At 46.9% G+C, this 22,689-nt stretch overlaps 1 protein-coding gene across 1 annotated transcript in view; it reads right to left on the bottom strand.

Moving 5' to 3' along the window:
- Positions 1–3,298: 3,298 nt before the first annotated feature.
- bop1 (BOP1 ribosomal biogenesis factor) overlaps positions 3,299–22,689 on the bottom strand; it is a 170,293-nt gene continuing 150,902 nt past the window's right edge. The window contains exons 10-16 of the mRNA XM_078230144.1: positions 22,089–22,158; positions 17,286–17,418; positions 16,251–16,431; positions 15,098–15,386; positions 12,018–12,102; positions 8,917–9,024; positions 3,299–4,176 (exon numbers count right to left, since the gene is read on the bottom strand). Of these exons, the coding sequence (XP_078086270.1) occupies positions 4,023–4,176; positions 8,917–9,024; positions 12,018–12,102; positions 15,098–15,386; positions 16,251–16,431; positions 17,286–17,418; positions 22,089–22,158 (1,020 nt within the window). The 3' untranslated portion in view covers positions 3,299–4,022. The remainder of the gene's footprint in view (positions 4,177–8,916; positions 9,025–12,017; positions 12,103–15,097; positions 15,387–16,250; positions 16,432–17,285; positions 17,419–22,088; positions 22,159–22,689) is intronic.

Below are 22,689 nucleotides of genomic sequence, written 5' to 3'. Positions count from 1 at the left end.
GCAGCTGGACAAGTCAATAGGGTGGTTAAGATGGTCCAAGAGGCTGTGTGTGTTAAGAGGGAGGCAATGCTGGAACTACATAAAACACTAGCGAGAGGACTGTGACCAGTGCTGGTTACCACATGACAGGAAAGGAGGGATTACAGGGCACAGAGGAGATTCATGAGGATATTGCCAGGACTGGAGAATTTTAGCCTTTGGAGGCTGAGGGAAGATTGAGTTGTGTATAAAGTGATGAGGGACAGATAGTGGGCAGAAGGATCTTGATGTGGAGATGCCGGCGTTGGACTGGGGTAAACACAGTAGGAAGTTTAACAACACCAGGTTAAAGTCCAACAGGTTTATTTGGTAGCAAAAGCCACACAAGCTTTCGGAGCTCCGAGCCCCTTCTTCAGGTGAGTGGGAATTCTGTTCACAAACAGGGCATATAAAGACACAAACTCAATTTACATGAATAATGGTTGGAATGCGAATACTTATAGCTAATCAAGTCTTTAAGATACAAACAACGTGAGTGGAGAGAGCATCAAGACAGGCTAAAAAGATGTGTATTGTCTCCAGACAAGACGGCCAGTGAAACTCTGCAGGTCCAGGCAGGCTGTGGGGGTTACAAATAGTGTGACATGAACCCAATATCCCGAATATTCAGAAGGATCTTAGCAGAGAGGTGAATAATTGATGGGGATAGATTTAAAGTGATGGGTGGACAATCTGGGTAGTCATTAGTGATACCAGTCTTTTATTCCAGACTAATTCACTACATTGGATTCCCCAGTTGGTCCAGTACAGCTCCCACACTGGCATCTACTTGTCAATGTGGAAAATTGCCCAGGTAACTAAGTGTGTAGATGAAGGTAGTGGAGTTGATGTCATATATATGGATTTTAGTAAGGCGTTTGATAAAGTCCCCCATGGTCGGCTTATGAAGAAAGTAAGGATGTGTGGGATAGAGGGAAGTTTGGCCGATTGGATAGGTAACTGGCTATCTAACAGAAGACAGAGGGTGGTGGTGGATGGAAAATTTTCGGACTGGAAACCGGTTACCAGCGGAGTACCACAGGGATCAGTGCTTGGTCCTCTGCTATTTGTAATTTTTATAAATGACTTGGAGGAGGGGGCTGAAGGGTGGATCAGTAAATTTGCTGATGACACCAAGATTGGTGGAGTAGTGGATGAGGTGGAGGGCTGTTGTAGGCTGCAAAGAGATATAGATAGGATGCAGAGCTGGGTTGAAAAACGGCAAATGGAGTTTAACCCTGACAAATGCAAGGTGATTCATTTTGGTAGGACAAATTTAAATGTGGATTACAGGGTCAAAGGTAGGGTTCTGAAGAATGTGGAGGAACAGAGAGATCTTGGGGTTCATATCCATAGATCTCTGAAGGTTGCCACTCAAGTGGATAGAGCCGTGAAGAAGGCCTATAGTGTGTTGGCGTTCATTAACAGGGGGTTTGAGTTTAAGAGCCGTGGGGTTATGCTGCAACTGTACAGGACCTTGGTGAGACCACATTTGGAATATTGTGTGCAGTTCTGGTCACCTCACTACAAGAAGGATGTGGAGACACTGGAAAGAGTGCAAAGGAGATTTACCAGGATGCTGCCTGGTTTGGAGGGTAGGTCTTATGAGGAAAGGTTGAGGGAACTTGGGCTTTTCTCTTTGGAGCGGAGGAGGTTGAGAGGAGACTTGATAGAGGTTTATAAAATGATGAGGGGGATAGATAGAGTGAACGTTCAAAGACTATTTCCTTGGGTGAATGGAGCGGTAACTAGGGGGCATAACTATAGGGTTCATGGTGGGAGATATAGGAAGGATGTCCGAGGTAGGTTTTTTACTCAGAGTGGTTGGGGTGTGGAATGGACTGCCTGCAGGGATAGTGGAGTCAGAAACTAGGAACATGAAGTACTTCGGGATGATAGGGAGGAAATAGCTTGATCTGGGTTTCAGACAAAGCTCGGCACAACATCGTGGGCCGAAGGGCCTGTTCTGTGCTGTTCTATGATCGATGTATATCCTGTACACAAGAAACAGGGCAAATCCAATGGAGCCAATTACTGCCTGATCAGTCTAGTCTTGATCATCAGTAAAGTGATGGACAAGGTCATCAACACTATCAAGCATCACTTACTCAGCAATAACCTGCTCAGTGACACTCGGTTTGGGTTCTGCCAGGGTCACTCAGCTCCTGACCGCATTACAGCCTTGTTCAAACATGGACAAAGGAGCTGAATTCCAGAGGTGAGGTGAGGTGAGCGTGACTGTCCTTGACATCAAGATGCTCGAGCAAAACTGGAGTCAGTGGGAATCGGGTAAATCTCTCCACTGGTTGGAGTCATACCTGGCACAAAGGAAGACGTGGTAGTTCCAGGACATCACTGCAGGAGTTACTCAGGGTAGTGTCTTAGGCCCAATCATCTTCAACAATGATGACTCCTGTCAGAAGTGGGGATGTTCGCCAATGATTGCACCATTCATGATTTCTCAGATATAGAAGCAGTTCATGTCCAAATGCAACAAGACTTGGACAATATTCAGGCAGTGGTAAGTAACATTGTTGCCACAGAAGTGCCAGGTGATGATCATCACCAACATGAGAGAATCTAACCATCACCCCAGGACTTCAAATGGCAATATCATCACTGAATCCCCCATTATCAACATTCTGGGAGTTACCATTGACCAGGAACTGAACTGGACTAGCCCTTTAAATACAGTGGCTCCCAGAGCAGGTCAAAGACTAGGAATACTGCAGCAAGTAACTCACCTCCCGATTCCCAGTCCACTGTCTACAAGGCACAAGTCAGCAGTGTGATATATTCTAACAACACAAGAAGCTCAACACCATTCAGGGCAAAGCAGCCCACCTGATTGCAGCCCCTTCCATAAACATTCAGTCCCTTCACCATCAATGCATAGTGACTGCAGTGTGTACTAGCTACAAGATGCAGAGCAACTCACCGTGGCTCCCTTTAAACAGCATCTTCCAAACCCACAACCACAGCAGATACCTGGGAACACCAGGAACCACCACTTGCAAGTTCTCCTCCAAATCACTCACCATCCTGACTTGGAAATATGAAGTTGCTGGGGGTGGGGGGTGGTGGGGGGGGGGTGGTGGGGGGGAGGGAGATTGAGATTTATTAAAAGGAGGCTCTGTGAGCCTTCATTTTAACGGTACGGAAGGTGATGCCTTTTATACTCAGAACACAAGAACTTCTACCTGCTGTAATCCACCCACGATGTGGAGATGCCGGCGTTGGACTGGGGTGAACACAGTCAGAGTTTTAACAACACCAGGTTAAAGTCCAACAGGTTTATTTGGTAGCAAATGCCATTAGCTTTCAGAGCGCTACTCCTTCATCAGATGGAGTGGAAATCTGCCCACATAATCCACCCACGACAGCGTACTGAAATTACCAGTGATGTTTTTAATATTTCTTAAATGAAACAAAACCTTTGGATTTAAATCACGTTTATTTTTTGCCACAATTTTAAATTAAAAAAACATCCTGGCAACACAGGGTTGTGATGACCGGTCTGGCACACTGTGAAAATACCCCCCATTAAAACGTCAGGACGATGTACCTGTATTGATAGTCGGTGTGAAAGATTGGACCTGTGGCAGGGAGGACTTAACTGTGGTCAGCTGGGGTAATAGAGTTTGTGGTTCTGGCACAGCCCAATACAGAAAAGGTGAATTACTGCATTAGTACTGCAGGGGTTTGACAATGCGGAACACTGGAAATGGGTCTAAGGAGGGACCAGAGCAATGAACCTCTGGCAAATACTAGTGATGCTGACATGTCCAGCTGATGCTGTGTGGGAGAAAGTGCCCACTTTCTGAAGGAGAAGACACTGGTTGTGAACACCGGCCATTTCTCCCATCATCCAAATGCAGTGTGGGGGGATGAAGCGAACAGGAGCTTAGAAAAGAATAAAAAACCTTTCTCAAAGATTAACAATAAGGCAGGGAGGGGGGGTGAGGCAGGGTAGAAAGCCTATTTGGGTCAGTATGTGGAGAATGTTACGTGTAAAGACGGATGGTGCCATCTGCCCCAGAGGAGAAGAGCCAGGGCTGGGTGGGGTGGAAGGTCACATCCAAAACGCCCAGGTCTTGGGTTATTTCATGGCCTCTCAGCAGCTTCACAGGAACAATGAGCGGATTCTGGAGCAGGTCACTGAAAACAAAAAGAAAGTCTTCATTTAAAACAGTTGCGCAAACGAAAAGTACTCTGCCCTCCTTGCACCTGTGCAGCTCCACAGGAATCAGTGGGCCTTCGACAACTTGTCCAAGGAACCAGCCCCACCAACAGGATATTCAACCACAGGCGAGCCCTCAATAACCCACACCTAATACTCCAGAACAATTAGAAAGAGCAGCTCCACATGAATTACTCTCTTCATAAACCCAGGGCCTATTGTTATTGTGGCCTATTTGCACCCTCAAACTAGCCCAGATCAGTTAACCGAGCAGTGTGTGTGAACAGAGAGCAAGGCTTCCCTAACCTGTAAGGCTCACCAAGACAGGCAGCGGGCAAAGAAAGTGCATAAAATTCTGCAAAGACTAGTGGTAGGTCAGAAAATTGGACAGGATTTTAAAAACAGCAACAAATGAATCAAAGGGGAGAAATTTGGGTACGAGAGAAAGCTGATTCAAAATATTAAAATGGCACAGTGGTTAGCACTACTGCCTCACAGCGCCAGGGACAATTCCCGGCTTGGGTCACTGTCTGTGTGGAGTCTGCACGTTCTCCCCGTGTCTGCGTGGGTTTCCTCCCACAGTCCAAAGATGTGCAGGTTGGGTGGTTTGGTCATGCTAAATTGCCCATTAGTGTACAAAGATGTGTAGGTTAGGGGGATTAGCAGGGTAAATAGGTGGGGTTATGGGGACAGAGCCTAGATAAGATGCTCTGTTAGAGAATCGGTGCAGACTCAAATGGGCCAAATGGCCGCCTTCTGCATTGTAGGGATTCTATAACAGGAAGAGTTTCTAAAAGGAAAAGGGCGTATTGAAGGAAATGCTGGTCCTCTAGAGACAGAGTCTGGGGATTAAATAATTGGAAATAAGGAAATGGCGGAAGTGTTGAACAGATATTTTGTGTCTATTTGATCTAAAGGCTGACAAGTCAGTCGGATCAAGTAGCCTGCATCGGAAGTGGCTGAGATAGAATTGGATGGAATTTTCCAAAATTCCCTGGATTCTGGAAAGTGAATTCAACTCCTCAGGGAGACGAGAGGTGAAATCGTTGGGCCTCTGACGCAAATCTTTGTCTCGTCACTGGACACAGGTGAGGTCCCAGAGGATTGGAGGATAGCCAATGTGGTCCCGTTATTTAAGAAGGGTAGGAAGGATAACCCGGGTAATTATAGGCCGGTGAGCTTGACGTCCGTGGTGGGGAAGTTGTTGGAGAAGATTCTTAAAGATAGGATGTATGCGCATTTAGAAAGGAATAAACTCATTAACGATAGTCAACATGGTTTTGTGAGAGGGAGGTCATGCCTCACGAACCTGGTGGTGTTTTTTGAAGAAGTGACCAAAATGGTTGACGAAGGAAGGGCCGTGGATGTTGTCTATATGGACTTTAGTAAAGCGTTTGACAAAGTCCCTCATGGTAGGCTAGTGAAAAAGGTTGGATCCCATGGGATAAAGGGGGAGGTGGCTAGATGGGTGGAGAACTGGCTTGGTCATAGAAGACAGAGGGTGGTAGTGGAAGGGTCTTTTTCCGGCTGGAGACCTGTGACTAGTGGTGTACCGCAGGGCTCTGTATTGGGACCTCTGCTGTTTGTGATTTATATAAATGATCTGGAAGAAGGAGTAACTGGGGTGATCAGTAAGTTTGCGGACGACACAAAACTGGCAGGACTTGCAGATAGTGAGGAACATTGTCAGAGGCTACAGAAGGATATAGATAGGCTGGAAATTTGGGCAAGGAAATGGCAGATGGAGTTCAATCCTGATAAATGCGAAGTGATGCATTTTGGTGGGAATAATGTAGGGAGGAGCTACACGATAAATGGAAGAACCATAAAGGGTGTAGAGACGCAGAGGGACCTGGGTGTGCAAGTCCACAGATCTTTGAAGGTGACGTCACAGGTGGAGAAGGTGGTGAAGAAGGCATATGGCATGCTTGCCTTTATAGGACGGGGCATAGAGTATAAAAGTTGGGGTCTGATGTTGCAGATGTATAGAACGTTGGTTCGGCCGCATTTGGAATACTGCGTCCAGTTCTGGGTGCCACACTACCAGAAGGACGTGGAGGCTTTGGAGAGAGTACAGAGGAGGTTTACCAGGATGTTGCCTGGTATGGAGGGGCTTGGTTATGAGGAGAGATTGGGGAAACTGGGGTTGTTCTCCTTGGAAAGACGGAGGATGAGGGGAGACTTAATAGAGGTGTATAAAATTATGAAAGGCATAGATAGGGTGAACGGTGGGAAGCTTTTCCCCGGGTCGGTGGTGACGTTCACGAGGGGTCATAGGTTCAAGGTGAAGGGGGGGAGGTTTAACACAGATATCAGAAGGACATATTTCACACAGAGGGTCGTGGGGGCCTGGAATGTGTTGCCGGGCAAGGTGGTGGAGGCGGACACACTGGGAACGTTTAAGACTTATCTAGACAGCTATATGAACGAAGTGGGAATGGAGGGATACAAAAGAGTGGTCTAGTTTGGACCAGGGAGCGGCGCGGGCTAATTGTTCCTGGTTTCTCGTTTCAAGGCTTCATTCTATGATCATCTTGCTGGTGCCAGTACAGAGTGAGACTGCGGATAGTTGGGAACCTGTCTCGGGGGCAGGGAATTCATATGGTGTTCGTGGAAGTGGAAATGACTAGGGTTGGGAAGCATTTTCCGATCGGGGCCATTGTGATCTCCTGGACTCGTTTCGATCGCCTCAGGGGGTCGGAGAGGAATTTCCCAGATTTTTTTTCCCCATATTGGCCCTGGGGTTTTTCACTCTGGGTTTTCGCCTCTCCCTGGAGATCACATGGTCTGGAATGGGGGGGTGGGGGTAAGTTAATAGGTTGTAATGAACAAAGCATCGTAGCTGTGAGGGACAGCTCGGTGGATAGGATATTGGTATGTAGATAGGCTGGAAAATTGGGCGGGGATCCTGGATTCAGGATTCAATCCTGGACCGGGGAGCGGCGCGGGCTTGGAGGGCCGAAGGGCCTGTTCCTGTGCTGTATTGTTCTTTGTTCTTTGTCCTCTATTCAAAAAAAAGGAGGGAGCAGCAGAAAGCTAAAGGTCCTGCTTAACATGGTGACAGAAAAGCAGCTGGAATCTATTGTTGAGGAAGTTGTAGCTGGGGACTTTGTATTGAGATTTTCTATCAGGCAGAGTCAATATGAAAGGGAGATCAGGTTTAACTAATTTCGAGTTCTTTGAGAAAGTAACAAAGTGAAGAAAGGGGAACCCAGAACTCAGATTTCCAAAAAGCGTTTGATAAGATGTTGCAGAGGTTACTACACAAAACACGAGCCTCAGTGCGCGGGGAGAGAGATATTAACATGGACAGCGGATTGATTAGCTAATAGGAAACAAGAGTACGGATAAACAGCTTAGCAAGCTATATAAGTGGAGCGCCACTGGGATCTTTACTGGAGTCTCAACAAGTTACAATCTACACTGGCTTGAATGAAGGGACAGAATGTATAGTAGCTAAATTTGCTGAGGACATGCCTGCAAAGCGAGTGGGCAAAAATTTGGCAGATGGAGTATAATGTGGGAAAATGTGAGCTTGTCCACATTGGAAGGAAAAATAGAAAGAAGTTAGAGTGTTTGCAGAACTCTGCTACAGAGGGATCTGGTGTTCTGGCACATGAATCATAAAACATTAATATGCAGTTACAGCAAGTGATTAGGAAGGCAAATGGAATGTAGGCGTTTATTGCAAGGGAATGGAATATAAAAAGTCAGGATGTTTTATTACAGTTTTACAGGGAGTTGGTGAGACCACATCTGGAGGACTGTGTACAGTTTTAGTCTCATTTAGGAAAGGATATACTTGCATTGGAAGCAGTTCAGAGACAGTTCACACTACTGATTTCTGGGAGGAAGGGGTTATCTAATGAACAAAGGTTGAACGGGTTAGGTCTGTATTCATTGGAGGTTAGAAGAATAAGAGGTGATCTTATTGAAACAGACAAGATCCTGAGGGTGGACAGGGAAAGGATGTTTCCCCTTTTGGGAGAGACTGAGTTTGAGAAATCCTTGATTAACATTAGAGTCAAAGGCTATAGAGGGCAGACAGGAAATGGATTTGAGGGCACAGTTAGATCAGCCATGATCTTATCAAAAGGTGGAGCAGGTTTGAGGGCCGAATGGCCTACCCCTGCTCCCGATGAGTGTTTGAGAAGCATGGTTATCTTTCCCTGGGTTTCCAGCAAGTTAGAAGGTGGGCACGACACAACGCTGAGGGAAAGGTCAAAAATTACATTAAAAATACTTACAAGAGAATGACATGCAGACAGAGAGGGAGACATGCACAGCACAGGAGGCCATTGAGCCCCTTGTGCTGGTCTAGCTCTTTGGCAACATTATCCAATTAGCCTCATTTCCCTGCTCTTTTCCCATATTTTCCCCAATCGGGTATTTATCTGAATGTAGAGTTACGGGGCTAGAGCAGGAGGGTGGGACTGGATTGCTCCACGGTGAGCTGGCTTGAACTCCATGGACCACACATTACAATCAGCAAATAGCCTTTACAACCTGGCCTGCTACCCTGAAAGATTTAGACACATTGCACATTCATCAAGAGAAGGGTGGGGTCAGAAACAGAGAGACAGAAGACATACCACGCGGAGAGACATGGGGGTGTGGGGAAAACCGAGGCAGGGAGACAGAGGTGTATATACACAGACAGAGACATGGGGTGGGGGAGGAAGAGAAACAGGTGCAGAGGGAGAGAGAGAGGCACTAACCTGTAAACCATTCCATGACAGACAATGACAGTGCCATCATCGGATGCAGAGGCAAAAAGTGGATAATGTTTGTGGAATGCCACTCCCCGTAGAGCTCTCTTGTGATGCCTGCAAGAGAATGATTCAATAAGTGGAGTTATTATTAAATCAAACATTCCATGTTTCTCAGTAAGGGTGTCTCAGAAACAAACTATCACTGGGTCACTAAACCGCATCACCATCCTAACAGCAAGCTGGGAGCATCGTCATCATGTGGACTGGAGCACTTCAGACTCCTCACTACCTTCCCAGGCAACAAGGAACAGGTAATAAGTATCAGACTTGTCCGTAATGCTAACGTGCCAGTATTAACACAAAATGTGACCCCAAGGTCCCACCAGGGCCTCAGAGATTAGATTTATTCAGTCAGTCAGTGTACTAGCTTAACGTCTGTAGTTGGGAAAATGCTGGAATCCATCATTAAAGAAGAAATAGCAGGCCATCTGGATAAGAATGGTTCGATCAAGCAGACGCAGCATGGATTCATGAGGGGAAAGTCGTGTTTGACGAACTTACTGGATTTTTATGAAGATGTGACTAGTGCGGTTGACGGAGGGGAACCGGTGGATGCGGTGTTTTTGGATTTCCAAAAGGCATTCGATAAGGTGCCTCACAAAAGGTTGCTGCAGAAGATTGGGGTACATGGAGTTAGGGGTAAGGTGTTGGCGTGGATTGGGGATTGGCTATCCAACAGGAAGCAGAGAGTTGGAATAAATGGGTGCTTTTCTGGTTGGCAGGTGGTGACTAGTGGCGTGCCGCAGGGATCGGTGCTGGGGCCTCAACTGTTTACCATTTATATAGACAATCTGGAGGAGGGGACTGAGTGTAGGGTAACAAAGTTTGCTGACGACATGAAGATAAGTGGGAAAGTGAATTGCGTGGAGGAAGCGGAATGTCTGCAGAGAGATTTGAATAGGCTGAGTGAGTGGGCGAGGATCTGGCAGATGGAGTATAACGTTGGCAAATGCGAGGTTATTTCTTTGGAAGAAATAATAGCAAATTGGATTATTATTTAAATGGAAAAAAAATTACAACATGCTACTATGCAGAGGGACCTGAGGGTCCTTGTGCATGCGTCGCAAAAACTCAGTCTGCAGGTACAACAGGTGATCAAGAAGGCAAATGGGATGTTGGCATTTATCACGAGGGGGATAGAATATAAAAGCAGAGAAGTCTTGCTGCATCTGTACAGGGCATTGGTGAGGCCGCAGCTGGAATACTGTGTGCAGTTTTGGTCCCCTTACTTGCGAAAAGATATATTGGCCTTGGAGGGAGTGCAGAGAAGGTTCACCAGGTTGATACCAGAGATGAGGGGTGTAGATTATGAGGAGAGCTTGAGCAAATTAGGTTTGTACTCGTTGGAGTTTAGAAGGCTGAGGGGTGATCTTATAGAGGCATATAAGATAATGAAGGGGCTGGATAGGGTAGAAGTGGAGAGATCCTTTCCACTTAGAAAGGAAACTAGAACTAGAGGGCACAGCCTCAAAATAAAGGGGGGTCAGTTTAGGACAGAGTTGAGGAGGAACTTCTTCTCTCAGAGGGTGGTGAATCTCTGGAATTCTCTGCCCACTGAAGTGGTGGAGGCTTCCTCGTTGAATATGTTTAAGTCACGGATAGATGGATTCCTGATCGGTAAGGGAATTAGGGTTTATAGGGATCAGGCGGGTAAGTGGAATTGATTCACTTCAGATCAGCCATGATCTTATTGAATGGCGGGGCAGGCTTGAGGGGCTAGATGGCCTACTCCTGCTCCTATTTCTTATGTTCTTAATAGGATAACCTGATGAGCTTTACCCATGCTGTTGGTTCCATCGTTGTGGAGATGCCGGCGTTGGACTGGGGTAAACACAGTAAGAAGTTTAACAACACCAGGTTAAAGTCCAACAGGTTTATTTGGTAGCAAAAGCCACACAAGCTTTTGGAGCTGCAAGCCCCTTCTTCAGGTGAGTGGGAATTCTGTTCACAAACAGAGCATATAAAGACACAAACTCAATTTACATGAATAATGGTTGGAATGCGAATACTTACAACTAATCAAGTCTTTAAGAAACAAAACAATGGGAGTGGAGAGAGCATCAAGACAGGCTAAGAAGATGTGTATTGTCTCCAGACAAGACAGCCAGTGAAACTCTGCAGGTCCACGCAACTGTGGGAGTTACAAATAGTGTGACATAAACCCAATATCCCGGTTGAGGCCGTCCGCGTGTGTGCGGAACTTGGCGATCAGTTTCTGCTCAGCGACTCTGCGCTGTCGTGTGTCGCGAAGGCCGCCTTGGAGAACGCTTACCCGAAGATCAGAGGCCGAATGCCCGTGACCGCTGAAGTGCTCCCCAACAGGAAGAGAACAGTCTTGCCTGGTGATTGTCGAGCGGATTGTCGAGCTGGAGACAATACACATCTTTTTAGCCTGTCTTGATGCTCTCTCCACTCACGTTGTTTTGTTTCTAAAAGACTTGATTAGTTGTAAGTATTCGCATTCCAACCATTATTCATGTAAATTGAGTTTGTGTCTTTATAAGCTCTGTTTGTGAACAGAATTCCCACTCACCTGAAGAAGGGGCTTGCAGCTCCAAAAGCTTGTGTGGCTTTTGCTACCAAATAAACCTGTTGGACTTTAACCTGGTGTTGTTAAACTTCTTACTGTTGGTTACATCCACATCAATGCAGACAGTGTGCTCCCTCTGAGCCCAGTACTGCAAATAAACCCCTAAACACTTCAGCAGAATTGCTCGCCCACAATCTGCGTGAACACTGACACGTATATAGTAGCTCCGTCTCGCTCCGAGCCCCGAGGTGAAGGAATTGAGGGGCTAAAGCTGGCAGTACCTAAGGGGGAAGAGAGAACTTCACCCAACAGAATTTCACACCCTGGCAGAGTCCCGGAGAAGAGTTCCCCCCACAGCAGAGAATCCCAGAGACGCCTTCCTCACACACAGTCCAAGAGAATCCCCCTCCCCACCACACAATCCCAGAGAACCCTCCCCCCCCACTGCAAGTCCAGGGGAAACTGATGCCCACCAGCCAATAACAAATCAGAGCCGGAGTGCTGGTGAGACACTGACCTGAGCACTTTGTAAGGCTTGGTAGACAGATCCAGGTCGAACCAGGCCAGACGACTGTCGTAACTCCCACAGATCACATTGTCACCTGTGAACACATTGAAATGCAACAGTAAACAGCAGCACATGGGGTGAACCCTGGGGATAAGAAACATAGAAACCCTACAGTGCCGAGGAGGCCATTCAGCCCATCGAGTCTGCACCGACCACAATCTCACCCAGGCCTGATCTCCATAACCCCACACATTTACCCCGCTAATCCCACTGACACTAGGGTCAATTTAGCACGGCCAGTCAACCTAACCCACATATCTGAAGTGTGGGAGGAAATCGGAGCAGACGTAGGAAACCCACACAGACATGGAGAGAATGTGCAAACTCCGGGTCCCTGGTGCTGAGAGGCAGCAGTGCTAAACACTGTGCCACCGTGCCGCCTAGGAAAGGTTCAAAACCCTGGAGCCTGTAGCAGAGTCTGGGGGAACCAGAGGATATCAACTAGAACAGAAACATTTGGCCATGTATCAACGTGTCAAGTCATACCATGACTGCGAGTAGGAACAAAGAAACAGGAGGCCTTTCAGCCCTTTGAGCCTGTTCTGCCACTCAATCAGATCACTGCTGATGTGTACGTCAACTCCATTTACCCACCTCAGCTCCCTCACCTTTAATAACCGTGCTTACCAAAAGTATATTCACCTCAGTGCCATTAGGATAAAGATGGCCACTAGAAACTTGCAGACGGCAGATTCAGAGCAGGTCAGGAAATCTGTCCTCTCTCACAGACACCGAGATCAGACTCCGGACAGGGGAGCGAGGAGACAGCTGGATGCTGTGATGGGGGGGGGGGGGGGGGGGGGGTTTGCAGGTTTCTATGGAAACACGAGCTTGATGTGCTGCAGAGTGTGAATGGAGGTGTCTGTTAACACCCGGCCAAACCATAAGATCACTGGCAACCTCTTCCCCAACTCGGCACATAACACACACACGTCCTCTATGGAGTGGGAACTCCTTCATCTCCGTTAACCCCGTCATCTCGGTATTTCAGTATAGTTTACACGGCACACAGACGCAGGCGATATAGGGCAGTCAGGAGGAGAATGGCCCTTTTCAGCCGGCTCCCAAGACCAGTGGGGACAAGAAACTAAAGGAGGAAATGTGTGATGATTCGGTGATGATTTCAGTGCTCGATAACTTTTGGAGCATTAATCTAGGGAGCAGTTCAGGCTGAAATAGAGATTGACTACCCACTTTCTTATCATAGAAACATAGAAAAACTACAGCACAAAACAGGCCCTTCGGCCCCACAAGTTGTGCCGAACATATCCCTACCTTTTAGGCCTACCTATAACCCTCCATCCTATTAAGTCCCATGTACTCATCCTGGAGTCTCTTAAAAGACCTTATTAAGTTTGCCTCCACCACCACTGACGGCAGCCGATTCCACTCGCCCACCAACCTCTGTGTGAAAAACTTCCCCCTAACATTTTCCCTGTACCTACCCCCCAGCACCTTAAACCTGTGTCCTCTCGTAGCAGCCATTTCCATCCTGGGAAAAAGCCTTTGAGAGTCCACCCGATCTATGCCTCTCAACATCTTATATACCTCTATTAGGTCTCCTCTCATCCTACGTCTCTCCAAGGAGAAAAGACCGAGCGCCCTCAGCCTATCCTCATAAGGCATGCCACTCAATCTAGGCAACATCCTTGTAAATTGCCTCTGCACCCTTTCAATCTTTTCCACATCCTTCCTGTAATGAAGCGACCAGAACCGAGCACAGTACTCCAAGTGGGGTCTGACGAGGGTCTTATATAGCTGCATCATTATCCCCAGACTCCTAAACTCAATCCCTCGACTGATAAAGGCCAGCACACCATACGCCTTCTTAACCACCTCCTCCACCTGTGGGGCCGATTTTAGAGTCCTATGCACCCGGACCCCAAGGTCCTTCTGATCCTCTATAGTACTAAGAGTCTTTCCCTTTATATTGTACTCCTTCATCCCATTTGACCTGCCAAAATGGACCACTACGCATTTATCTGGGTTGAAGTCCATCTGCCACTTCTCTGCCCAGTCTTGCATCCTATCTATGTCCCTCTGTAACTTCTGACATCCCTCCAGACTATCCACAACCCACCAACCTTCGTGTCGTCGGCAAACTTACCAACCCATCCCTCCACTTCCTCATCCAGGTCATTTATGAAAATGACAAACAGCAAGGGTGCCAGAACAGATCCCTGGGGCACACCACTGGTGACCGACCTCCATTTAGAAAAAGACCCATCTATACACACTCTCTGCCTCCTTTGGGCAAGCCAGTTCTGGATCCACCGGGCAGCAGCACCTTGGATCCCATGCCCTCTCACTTTTTCATACCCTGCCACCGAGACATCACACACAATTGTTACAGCACAGATGGAGGCCATTTGGTCCATCGTGTCTGGACTGGCTCTCCAAACGAGTATCATGACTTAGTGCCATTCCCCTGCCTTTGCCCTGTCCCCCTGCACATTGTTTCTATTCAAATAATCAAGTGTCCTCTTGAATGCTTCAACTGAACCTGCCTCCACCACACTTCCAGGCAGTGCATTCCAGACCCCAACCACTCGCTGTGTGAAAATGTTTTCTCTCACATCATATTTAGTAATTTTGCAAATCACCTTGAATCTGTGCCCTCTCGTTCTTGGCCCGATTATGAGCGGGAACAGTTTCTCCCTATCTAGCAACAGGCTATTACCCTGAAGAAAGGTCAACATTGGGAGATACTGGAAAGAGCAAAGAGGACAATTCCAGGTCTTAAGTTTTGGAAGTTAAAGGAACTGAGCTGAAAGTCCAGCAAAAAGTTCACTTTTTACTCAATGGTCACCAGCGAAACTTCTGTTAGAAAGCAGGAAATGATAAGCACTGAGAGCAGGTGCACAGGCCAAGCGAGTCAGAGCACGGTAGCTGCATTGCCATATAGATGAACGTCAAACATGCTGCTTCCCCAGGATCACCTCCAGTCAGGTTAAGCCAGCTCTCTACAGAATGGTCAATATCTGCCCCATCAGGGCAGCTCTGTTGGACGAGGTGATCAGATAACTCACCTCCAGAATGTATGGCCATGCTCGATACCCACTTGCAGTTGGCCATTAGTTTCTTGGTGAGTTCCTGCTTGAGGAGGTTGTACACACGGACGTAGCGCTGCGTGGCCACAAAGAAGTACGGCCGGATTGGATGGAAGAGGACACACTGCACCATGCCCTTGTTCTTGCGGAAGGGATTCTGACTCCGCCGTTTGCTCAGCTGGTGAATGAGGACCTGTGCGTTGCCATTGTCTGGAATAACAGTTGCCAAATAATCGCCCTTTCCGTGCCAGGTCACCTGTTTCACCATCTAGACACAGAAAAGAAAGTAGAGTGACCCTGGGAAAACAGCACTGGCATGGTCCAGTGTGCCTGTGGTAATGCTATCAGACAAATAACCCAGGCATTAGCAGTTCAGATTTTATCTTGTAATTAAATTCAACAAATCTGATCATTTGTGGCTTGTGCAAGAAAATAAAGCATGAAAAGTCCAACTGGATCATAACCATCCTTCAGGGAAGGGAATCTACCACTCAGTGTGCCCTGCCCAGCCCCACACTAATTTGTGGACTCTTAATCCCAAATTTATAATGCCTTGAGTTTACACGAGATGGCCACTGAATGCTTAGAGCCTGTTCCTCTTCAATTAGAGCACCATTGCTTTGTATTGCAACTCATTTAGCCGCCTTGGTTCCATATCAACCTCACGCTCGATGGTCTCTGGGGGTGAGTTTCAGATTTCCATTACACTGGGTGTGAACAAACCCACTCTGATTTTACTCCTGAATGGCCCTGTTCTTCTGGTTTGTCCAGCCAGAGGACATTGCCCTTTCCCCATTTACTCCATCAGTCCTTAAACATAGGGTTCTTTACTTTCCGAGTAGTTGCAAATTAGTTAATCGGCACCTCCTATTCCCTGCTGAACAACAGAGTTCACTATAGTTCAAAGCTTTTTTGTCCGTAAATGTATATTAGAAGCAAAGGACGCACAGCAATATCCTACAACAGCCCATACAGGGAAATGGGGATCTGTGACCAGGTCCCAGATAAACAGAAAGTCTTGCTGTAGCAATCCAGGTTGGAAAAGAATTGCAGACAAGAGTTATATCAATGCAAGTGGTAAATGGATAGCAACTCAATATGAAAGTTGGAGATGTTAGAAGTAGGAAGAGACCTTGTTGTGTTTGATGGTGAGTCGCAGTCCTTTATCAAACGAATCTCCCTCAGCAGCAGACCATTCCACAGGCTGGATAGATTCCTCCTCTGGCTTCACAAATGATGCAATTAACTGGTCTGTAGCATTATACAGCAACTTATCACCCAGGCAGGGGTTAACGAGAACAACAGATTGATCACTAAAGAAACAAAAATAAAACACTCAATGCACTCTGAAAAGACATACTGAGGAATGATGTGTCTTACTGACACAGTCAGTATATGAAGTACATTCACTCCAGTTCAGCTCTACACAGCCAGGACAGGATTAGTTACATACAGCCCAGCATAAGTACAGAGACAGGCCAATCAGCTCCACTAGTCTGTACTGTAGTTCATACTAGCCCAGGGGGAGAGAGTCCCGCAGGCTAACTAATGCAGAGGGATTCTCCGCATTTTGCCACTGGATTTATTGATATTTATCTTGCATTCCTGGGCCCTGGGATTCTGCCACAAGTGGAAACACTTACCCCTCTGCTGCAATGTCCATTTTAAGTGGAACCATTCTCACCACATCTACTCCATTGCTGCTATATCCATTTTAAAGTATGGAGGACATTTCAGTGCACACTCCCGCAAACACGGTTGGACAACAATCCCATACAAGTTGAACATGACGCCATTGCTGTTTTTAATAATTTGTTCATCTGTATCCCTAAATCCCTTTGCTCATCTACCCCAGAGTAAACTACTACTGAAAAGCTCCGACTACCTTGTCTCCATCAAGCACTCCCTGGACAGGAACAGCACGAGGTTTGATACAGAGTAAAACTCCCTCTACACTGTCCCCATCAAACATTCACAGGATCCCAGGACAGCTACAGCACGGGGTTAGATAAATTTTACCTTAAGTTAATTCTCAGACGATTATTTCTGGAATAGCAATATGACAATTTTATTTCTCACCTCTTTAACCCCACTACAATCTGAACATGTGAATAATAGTTATGCCATTAATAAAATAGTGATGTGACCTTGGTCACCATGTACTTACACAGTCAATGCCACTAGACAGTGAACAGGGTTAGGGTTCCAAGCGATGCTCCTCACTATCCCTTCCATCTCTATGGTTCTCATGCATCGGCCTGTGGACACCTCCCAAAACCTAATCGTGCAATCATCCGAACCTGTGGGAAGGGGTGAGAGAATCATTAGACTGGAGAATCCGAATGGAAAAGCTACCAGCAGTGCAATTAACCAGAGGCTGCATTGCATAACACTGGATCTTATCTGTGAGACAAGAGTTCAAACTGCAGCTCCACTTGTCTGACCACCATTAACGTTCCCAAGGGACTATTCAAAAAGCTGGGAATGCTCCTGGTGCCTTGGCCAATGTTCCTCCTCAATCAAATGGACTCGGTAGTTGCTCAGTTCATTGTCGCTTGTGGGTCTTGTGTCTGAATTGGGCGGCTGCCAGGCCAGAGGTCACAGAGGGAATTCTGCAGTGGGAGCTGGTTGTTTTGGATGAGACAGCAAACTGAGGCAATGTCTGTCCTCTCATCTTGGTGTAAAAGAATCCTCTGGTGCTACTTGAAAGAAAACAATGGGAGCTGACCCTGGTGTCTGGGCCAATATTTAACTCTCAGCCAGTATTACGAAAACAGGATGGATCATGCGTGGCATCAACATTTGTGGGATCTTGCTGTGCATAAATCTGCTGCCACATTTCCTCCATTACAAGAGAGACTTCACTTCACAGTGAATTAACTTTGGGACATTAAGGGCATGAAAGATGTGGCATAAATGTGGCTATACAGCAACCGTCACTGCGTCAAAGGAATGATTAATAGATGCAGTGATCCAGGACAAGCTACTTTGTAAAGTCACAATATGACCATTTGTCACATTGAACCGTGCAGATTCCTCACCATTTCATAGACACATTTGTCAGATGAAGTCAATTGACTATGCAAATATAAGTGACCTATTATAAAGGTGATGTAATATAGTTTACAATAAAATCACCGAGAATATAATGGTGCCGGCTTCTCCTTGTTAACAAACTGCCCACTACTGAAGTTCAGGAAGAAGAACCTGCATTTCATCAGGTTAATGACATTTCATGGAGAGTAATTTCACCTCAAAACTGTTTATCAATTTGAAACAAAAACACAAGAGGAGCATAAAGTGATCCCAACCAGACAGGTTCAATTCTAGACTCTCATCACGCTATCTCATGCTCTTGGGGTGATGGTGGTGCAGTGACCATGTCACTGGGCTGGTAATCCAGAGGCTCAGGCTAAAGCTCTGGGGACAGATCCCCACCACGACAGCTGGTGGAATTTAAATTCAATTAATAAACCTGGAATTGAGAAGCTAGTCTCAGTAATGGGACCATGAGAAATAGGTACAGGAGGCCATTCGGCCCCTCGAGCCTGCTCCACCATTCAATAGGATCATGGCCAACCCCACATTCCTCAGGTTCACTTTCCTGCCCTTTCTCTGTAACCTTTGATTCCCTTACTCATCAAAAATCGATCTCTCTCATCTCGGCCTTAAATATACACAAGGACTCTACACCATGCCATGGACCATGCCACAGCAAGGCGTTCCAAAGACTCTCAAACCTCAGAAAAAAATTCTTCCTTATCTCAGTCTTAAATTGGCACCTCTTTATTCTGAGACTGGGCCTCTGGTCCTAGACTCTCCCACAAGGGAAAACATCCTCTCAGCATTTACCCTGTCAAGCCCCTTAAGAATCCTGTGTGTTTCAATGAGATCACCTCCCATTCTTCTAAATTCTAATGAGTAGAGTCCCAACCTGGTTAACCTTTCCTCGTAAGACAATCTCTCCATACCGAGGATCATCCGAGTGAACCTTCTCTAAACTGCCTCCAATGAAATAATATCTTTCCTTAAATAAGGGGACCAAAACTGCTCTCAGTGCTCCAGATGTGGTCTCACCAGTACCTTGTACAGTTGCAGCAAGCAGTTGGCCCTGATGGAATGCATCCCAGGCTGCTAAAAGAGATGGCGGGGGAAATAGCAAATGCACTAGTGGTAATTTACCAAAATTCCCTGGACACTGGGGTGGTTCCCGCAGATTGGAAAACAGCAAATGTGACCGCACTGTTTAAAAAAAGAGATAGACAAAAGGCGGGTAACTATAGGCCGGTTAGCTTAACTTCTGAGGTAGGGAAAATGCTCGAATCTATCATCAAGGAAGAAATAGCGAGACATCTGGATAGAAATTGTCCCATCGGGCAGACGCAGCATGGATTCATGAAGGGCAGGCCATGTTTGACTAATTTAGTGGAATTCTTTGAGGGCATTACGAGCGCGGTGGCCAAAGGGGAACCTGTGGATGTGGTGTATCTGGATTTCCAGAAGGCATTTGACAAGTGCCGCTGCTGCATAAGATAAAGGTGCATGGTGTTACGGGTAATATATTTGCATGGATAGAGGATTGGTTAACTAACAGAAAGCAAAGAGTAGGGGGTAAATGGGTGTTTTTCTGGTTGGCGATCAGTGACTAGTGGTGTGCCTCAGGGATCAGTGTTGGGAACGCAATTGTTTATGATTTACATAGATGATTTGGAGTTGGGGACCAAGTGTAGTGTGTCAAAATTCGCAGTTGACACTACGATGAGTGGCAGCGCAAAGTGTGCAGAGGACGCTGAAAGTCTGCAAAGGGATATAGATAATCTAAGTGAGTGGGCGAGGGTCTGGCAGATGGAGTACAATGTTGGTAAATGTGGGGTCATCCATTTTGGCAGGAATAACAGCAAAATGGACTATTATTTAAAATGGTAAAAAATTGCAGCATGCTGCTGTGCAGAGGGACCTGGGTGGCCTTGTGCAAGAATCTCAAGGAGTTGGTTTGCAGGTGCAACAGGTAATTAAGAAGGCAAATGAAATTTTGTCCTTCATTGCTGGAGGGATGGAGTTTAAAAACAGCGAGGTTATGTTGCAGCTGTATAAGGTGCTGGTGAGGCCACACCTGGAGTACTGTGTACAGTTTTGGTCTCCTTACTTGAGAAAGGATATACTGGCACTGGAGGGGGTGCAGAGGAGATTCACTAGGTTGATTCCGGAGTTGAGAGGGTTGGCTTATGAGGAGAGACTGAGTAGACTGGGGCTATACTCATTGGAATTTAGAAGAATGAGGGGAAATCTTATAGAAACATATAAAATTACAAAGGGAATAGATAAGATAGAAGCAGGGAAGTTGTTTCCACTGGCGGGTGAAACCAGAACTGAGGGCATGGCCTCAAAATAAGGGGGAGCAGATTTAGGACTGAGTTGAGGAGGAACCTCTTCACACAAAAGGTTATGAATCTGTGGAATTCCCTGCCCAGTGAAGCAGTTGAGGCTACCTCATTGAATGTTTTTAAGGCAAAGATTGCTGAACAGTAAAGTTTATTTACTGTTCAGTAAAAGCATAAAAGTTTATTATTAGTCACAAGTAGGCTTACATTAACACTGCAATGTGTTACTGTGAAAATCCCCTTGTCACCACACTCCGGCACCTGTTCGGGTACACCGAGGGAGAATTTAGCATGGCCAATGCACCTAACCAGCACATCTTTCACACTGTGGGGAGGAAACCCACGCAGACACGGGGAGATCGTGCAAACTCCACACAGATAGTGACCCAAGCCGGAAATTGAACCCAGGTCCCTGTCGCTATGAGGCAGCTGTGCTCACCACTGTGCTGCCCGAGTGGTTATAGTGAGCAGACGAGTAAGTGGAGCTGAGTCCACGAAAAGGTCAGCCATGACCTCATTGAATGGAGGAGCAGGTTTGAGGGGCCAAATGGCCTATTCCTGCTCCTAGTTCTCATGTTCCCTACTCTGATACTCCAGCCCCCTTGAAATAAGGGCCACCATCCCATTAGCCTCCATGATTACCTGGTGTACCTGTGTGCTAGCTTTCTGTGTTCCGCGCACAAGTCCCACCCAAGTCCCTTTGTCTTGCAGCTTTCTGCAGTTTTTCTTTAAGTAATACTGTTCTTTTGTTCTCCCTTCCAAACTGAACAACTGCACATTTCCCCACATTATACTCCATTTGCAGCTTTTTACCCACTTATTTCACCTATTAATATCTCTATGTAAACAGTTTGTTTCCCTCTCAACTTGCCTTCCCACAGATGAGACAAGAGGAGAAACTGAAGTTCCACCTGGTCAGGTCTATATGCGACTCCAGAGCCGTAGCAATGTGGTTGCCTGTTAACCACCCTTTGAAACGGCCGAGCAAGTCACTAAGTTCTAGGGCAATTAGGAATGGGTAAAAAATGCTGGCCTTGCCAGTAATGCCCACATCCCACAAAAGAATAAAAAGAATTGAGGTTGATCCTGAACCTAGTCTCCGACCGCTCACCACAGGTATGGAGCCAACCCCAGGCCACATGCCAAGCAGTGAGGCAACATGCCAAATGTTGGCATGTGTGTGGGAATGGTTCTAGGAATGCCCTACCCTCTCTCCAGGTCGAGGTGATGGGATTAAAACCCATAATTTACAGTAAATAAATAATGGAAAATAAAATGATGGCAGAGTGAGCGAAGCACTCTTTTTACTTTGCATCTTCCGACTGTGTGGAAGAGGCTTGCACTGTTCCAATCGGAGTTCATTCTGCAGCGAGACACAAACACAATCCTGAAGAGCTGTGAAGTAAGTCGATGACCTCAGTGCAGGATGATTTCAGCGGCTGAAAAGCTGCTGCTCAGAGTAGAGTGGCCACAGAAATGTTCCAGCTTCCCTTTTAACACATTTACTTCCCCTTTCATTTGTTGTTTTAAGAGCGCTAACAACCAGAGAGCAAAGACGTAATGTGGAGAAGAAAGGAATGTGTTGTTACCTGAGGCCAGCCACTGCCCGCTGGGAGAGACGCTGATACACCGCACCAAGTTAGTGTGCCCCGTGTAAACCTGTAAAACACAGAGGGGAGGGTGAGAAACAGGAACAAGGCAGACAACAGACTCATTTCAACAGCAAAGCCAGTCAGTCTCACCAGGTCACTGGGGGAGCAGGTGGGAGGCTTCTGATAAGCCGCTGCTTAAAAGATCCCACTTTTAGAAAGAAGAAATGGATTATAAAAACCATGAGGCTGAGAGTGCAGGAAATAAAAGACATGAATGGATGTCTCAGGATTTATCCTTCTGGATGCAGGAGGGGAGGAAGCAGCAGCATGCAAGGTGGCAGGAGCAAGGGCGGGCAGCACTGTGGGAGGGGGCAGGAGCAAGGGAGGGCAGCACTGTGGGAGGGGGCAGGAGCGAGGGAGGGTGGCACCGTGGGAGGGGGCAGGAGCGAGGGAGGGTGGCACCGTGGGAGGGGGCTAGAGCGAGGGAGGGTGGCACCGTGGGAGGGGGCTAGAGCGAGGGAGGGTGGCACCATGGAAGGGGGCTAGAGAGAGGGAGGGTGGCACCAGTAAGGGAAGGCGGCACCGTGGGGGGGAACAG

Source organism: Mustelus asterias, chromosome 2 (genome assembly GCF_964213995.1).
Source record: "Mustelus asterias chromosome 2, sMusAst1.hap1.1, whole genome shotgun sequence".
NCBI classification, from domain to species: Eukaryota; Metazoa; Chordata; class Chondrichthyes; order Carcharhiniformes; family Triakidae; genus Mustelus; species Mustelus asterias.
This window is presented reverse-complemented; position numbering and strand designations above follow the sequence as displayed.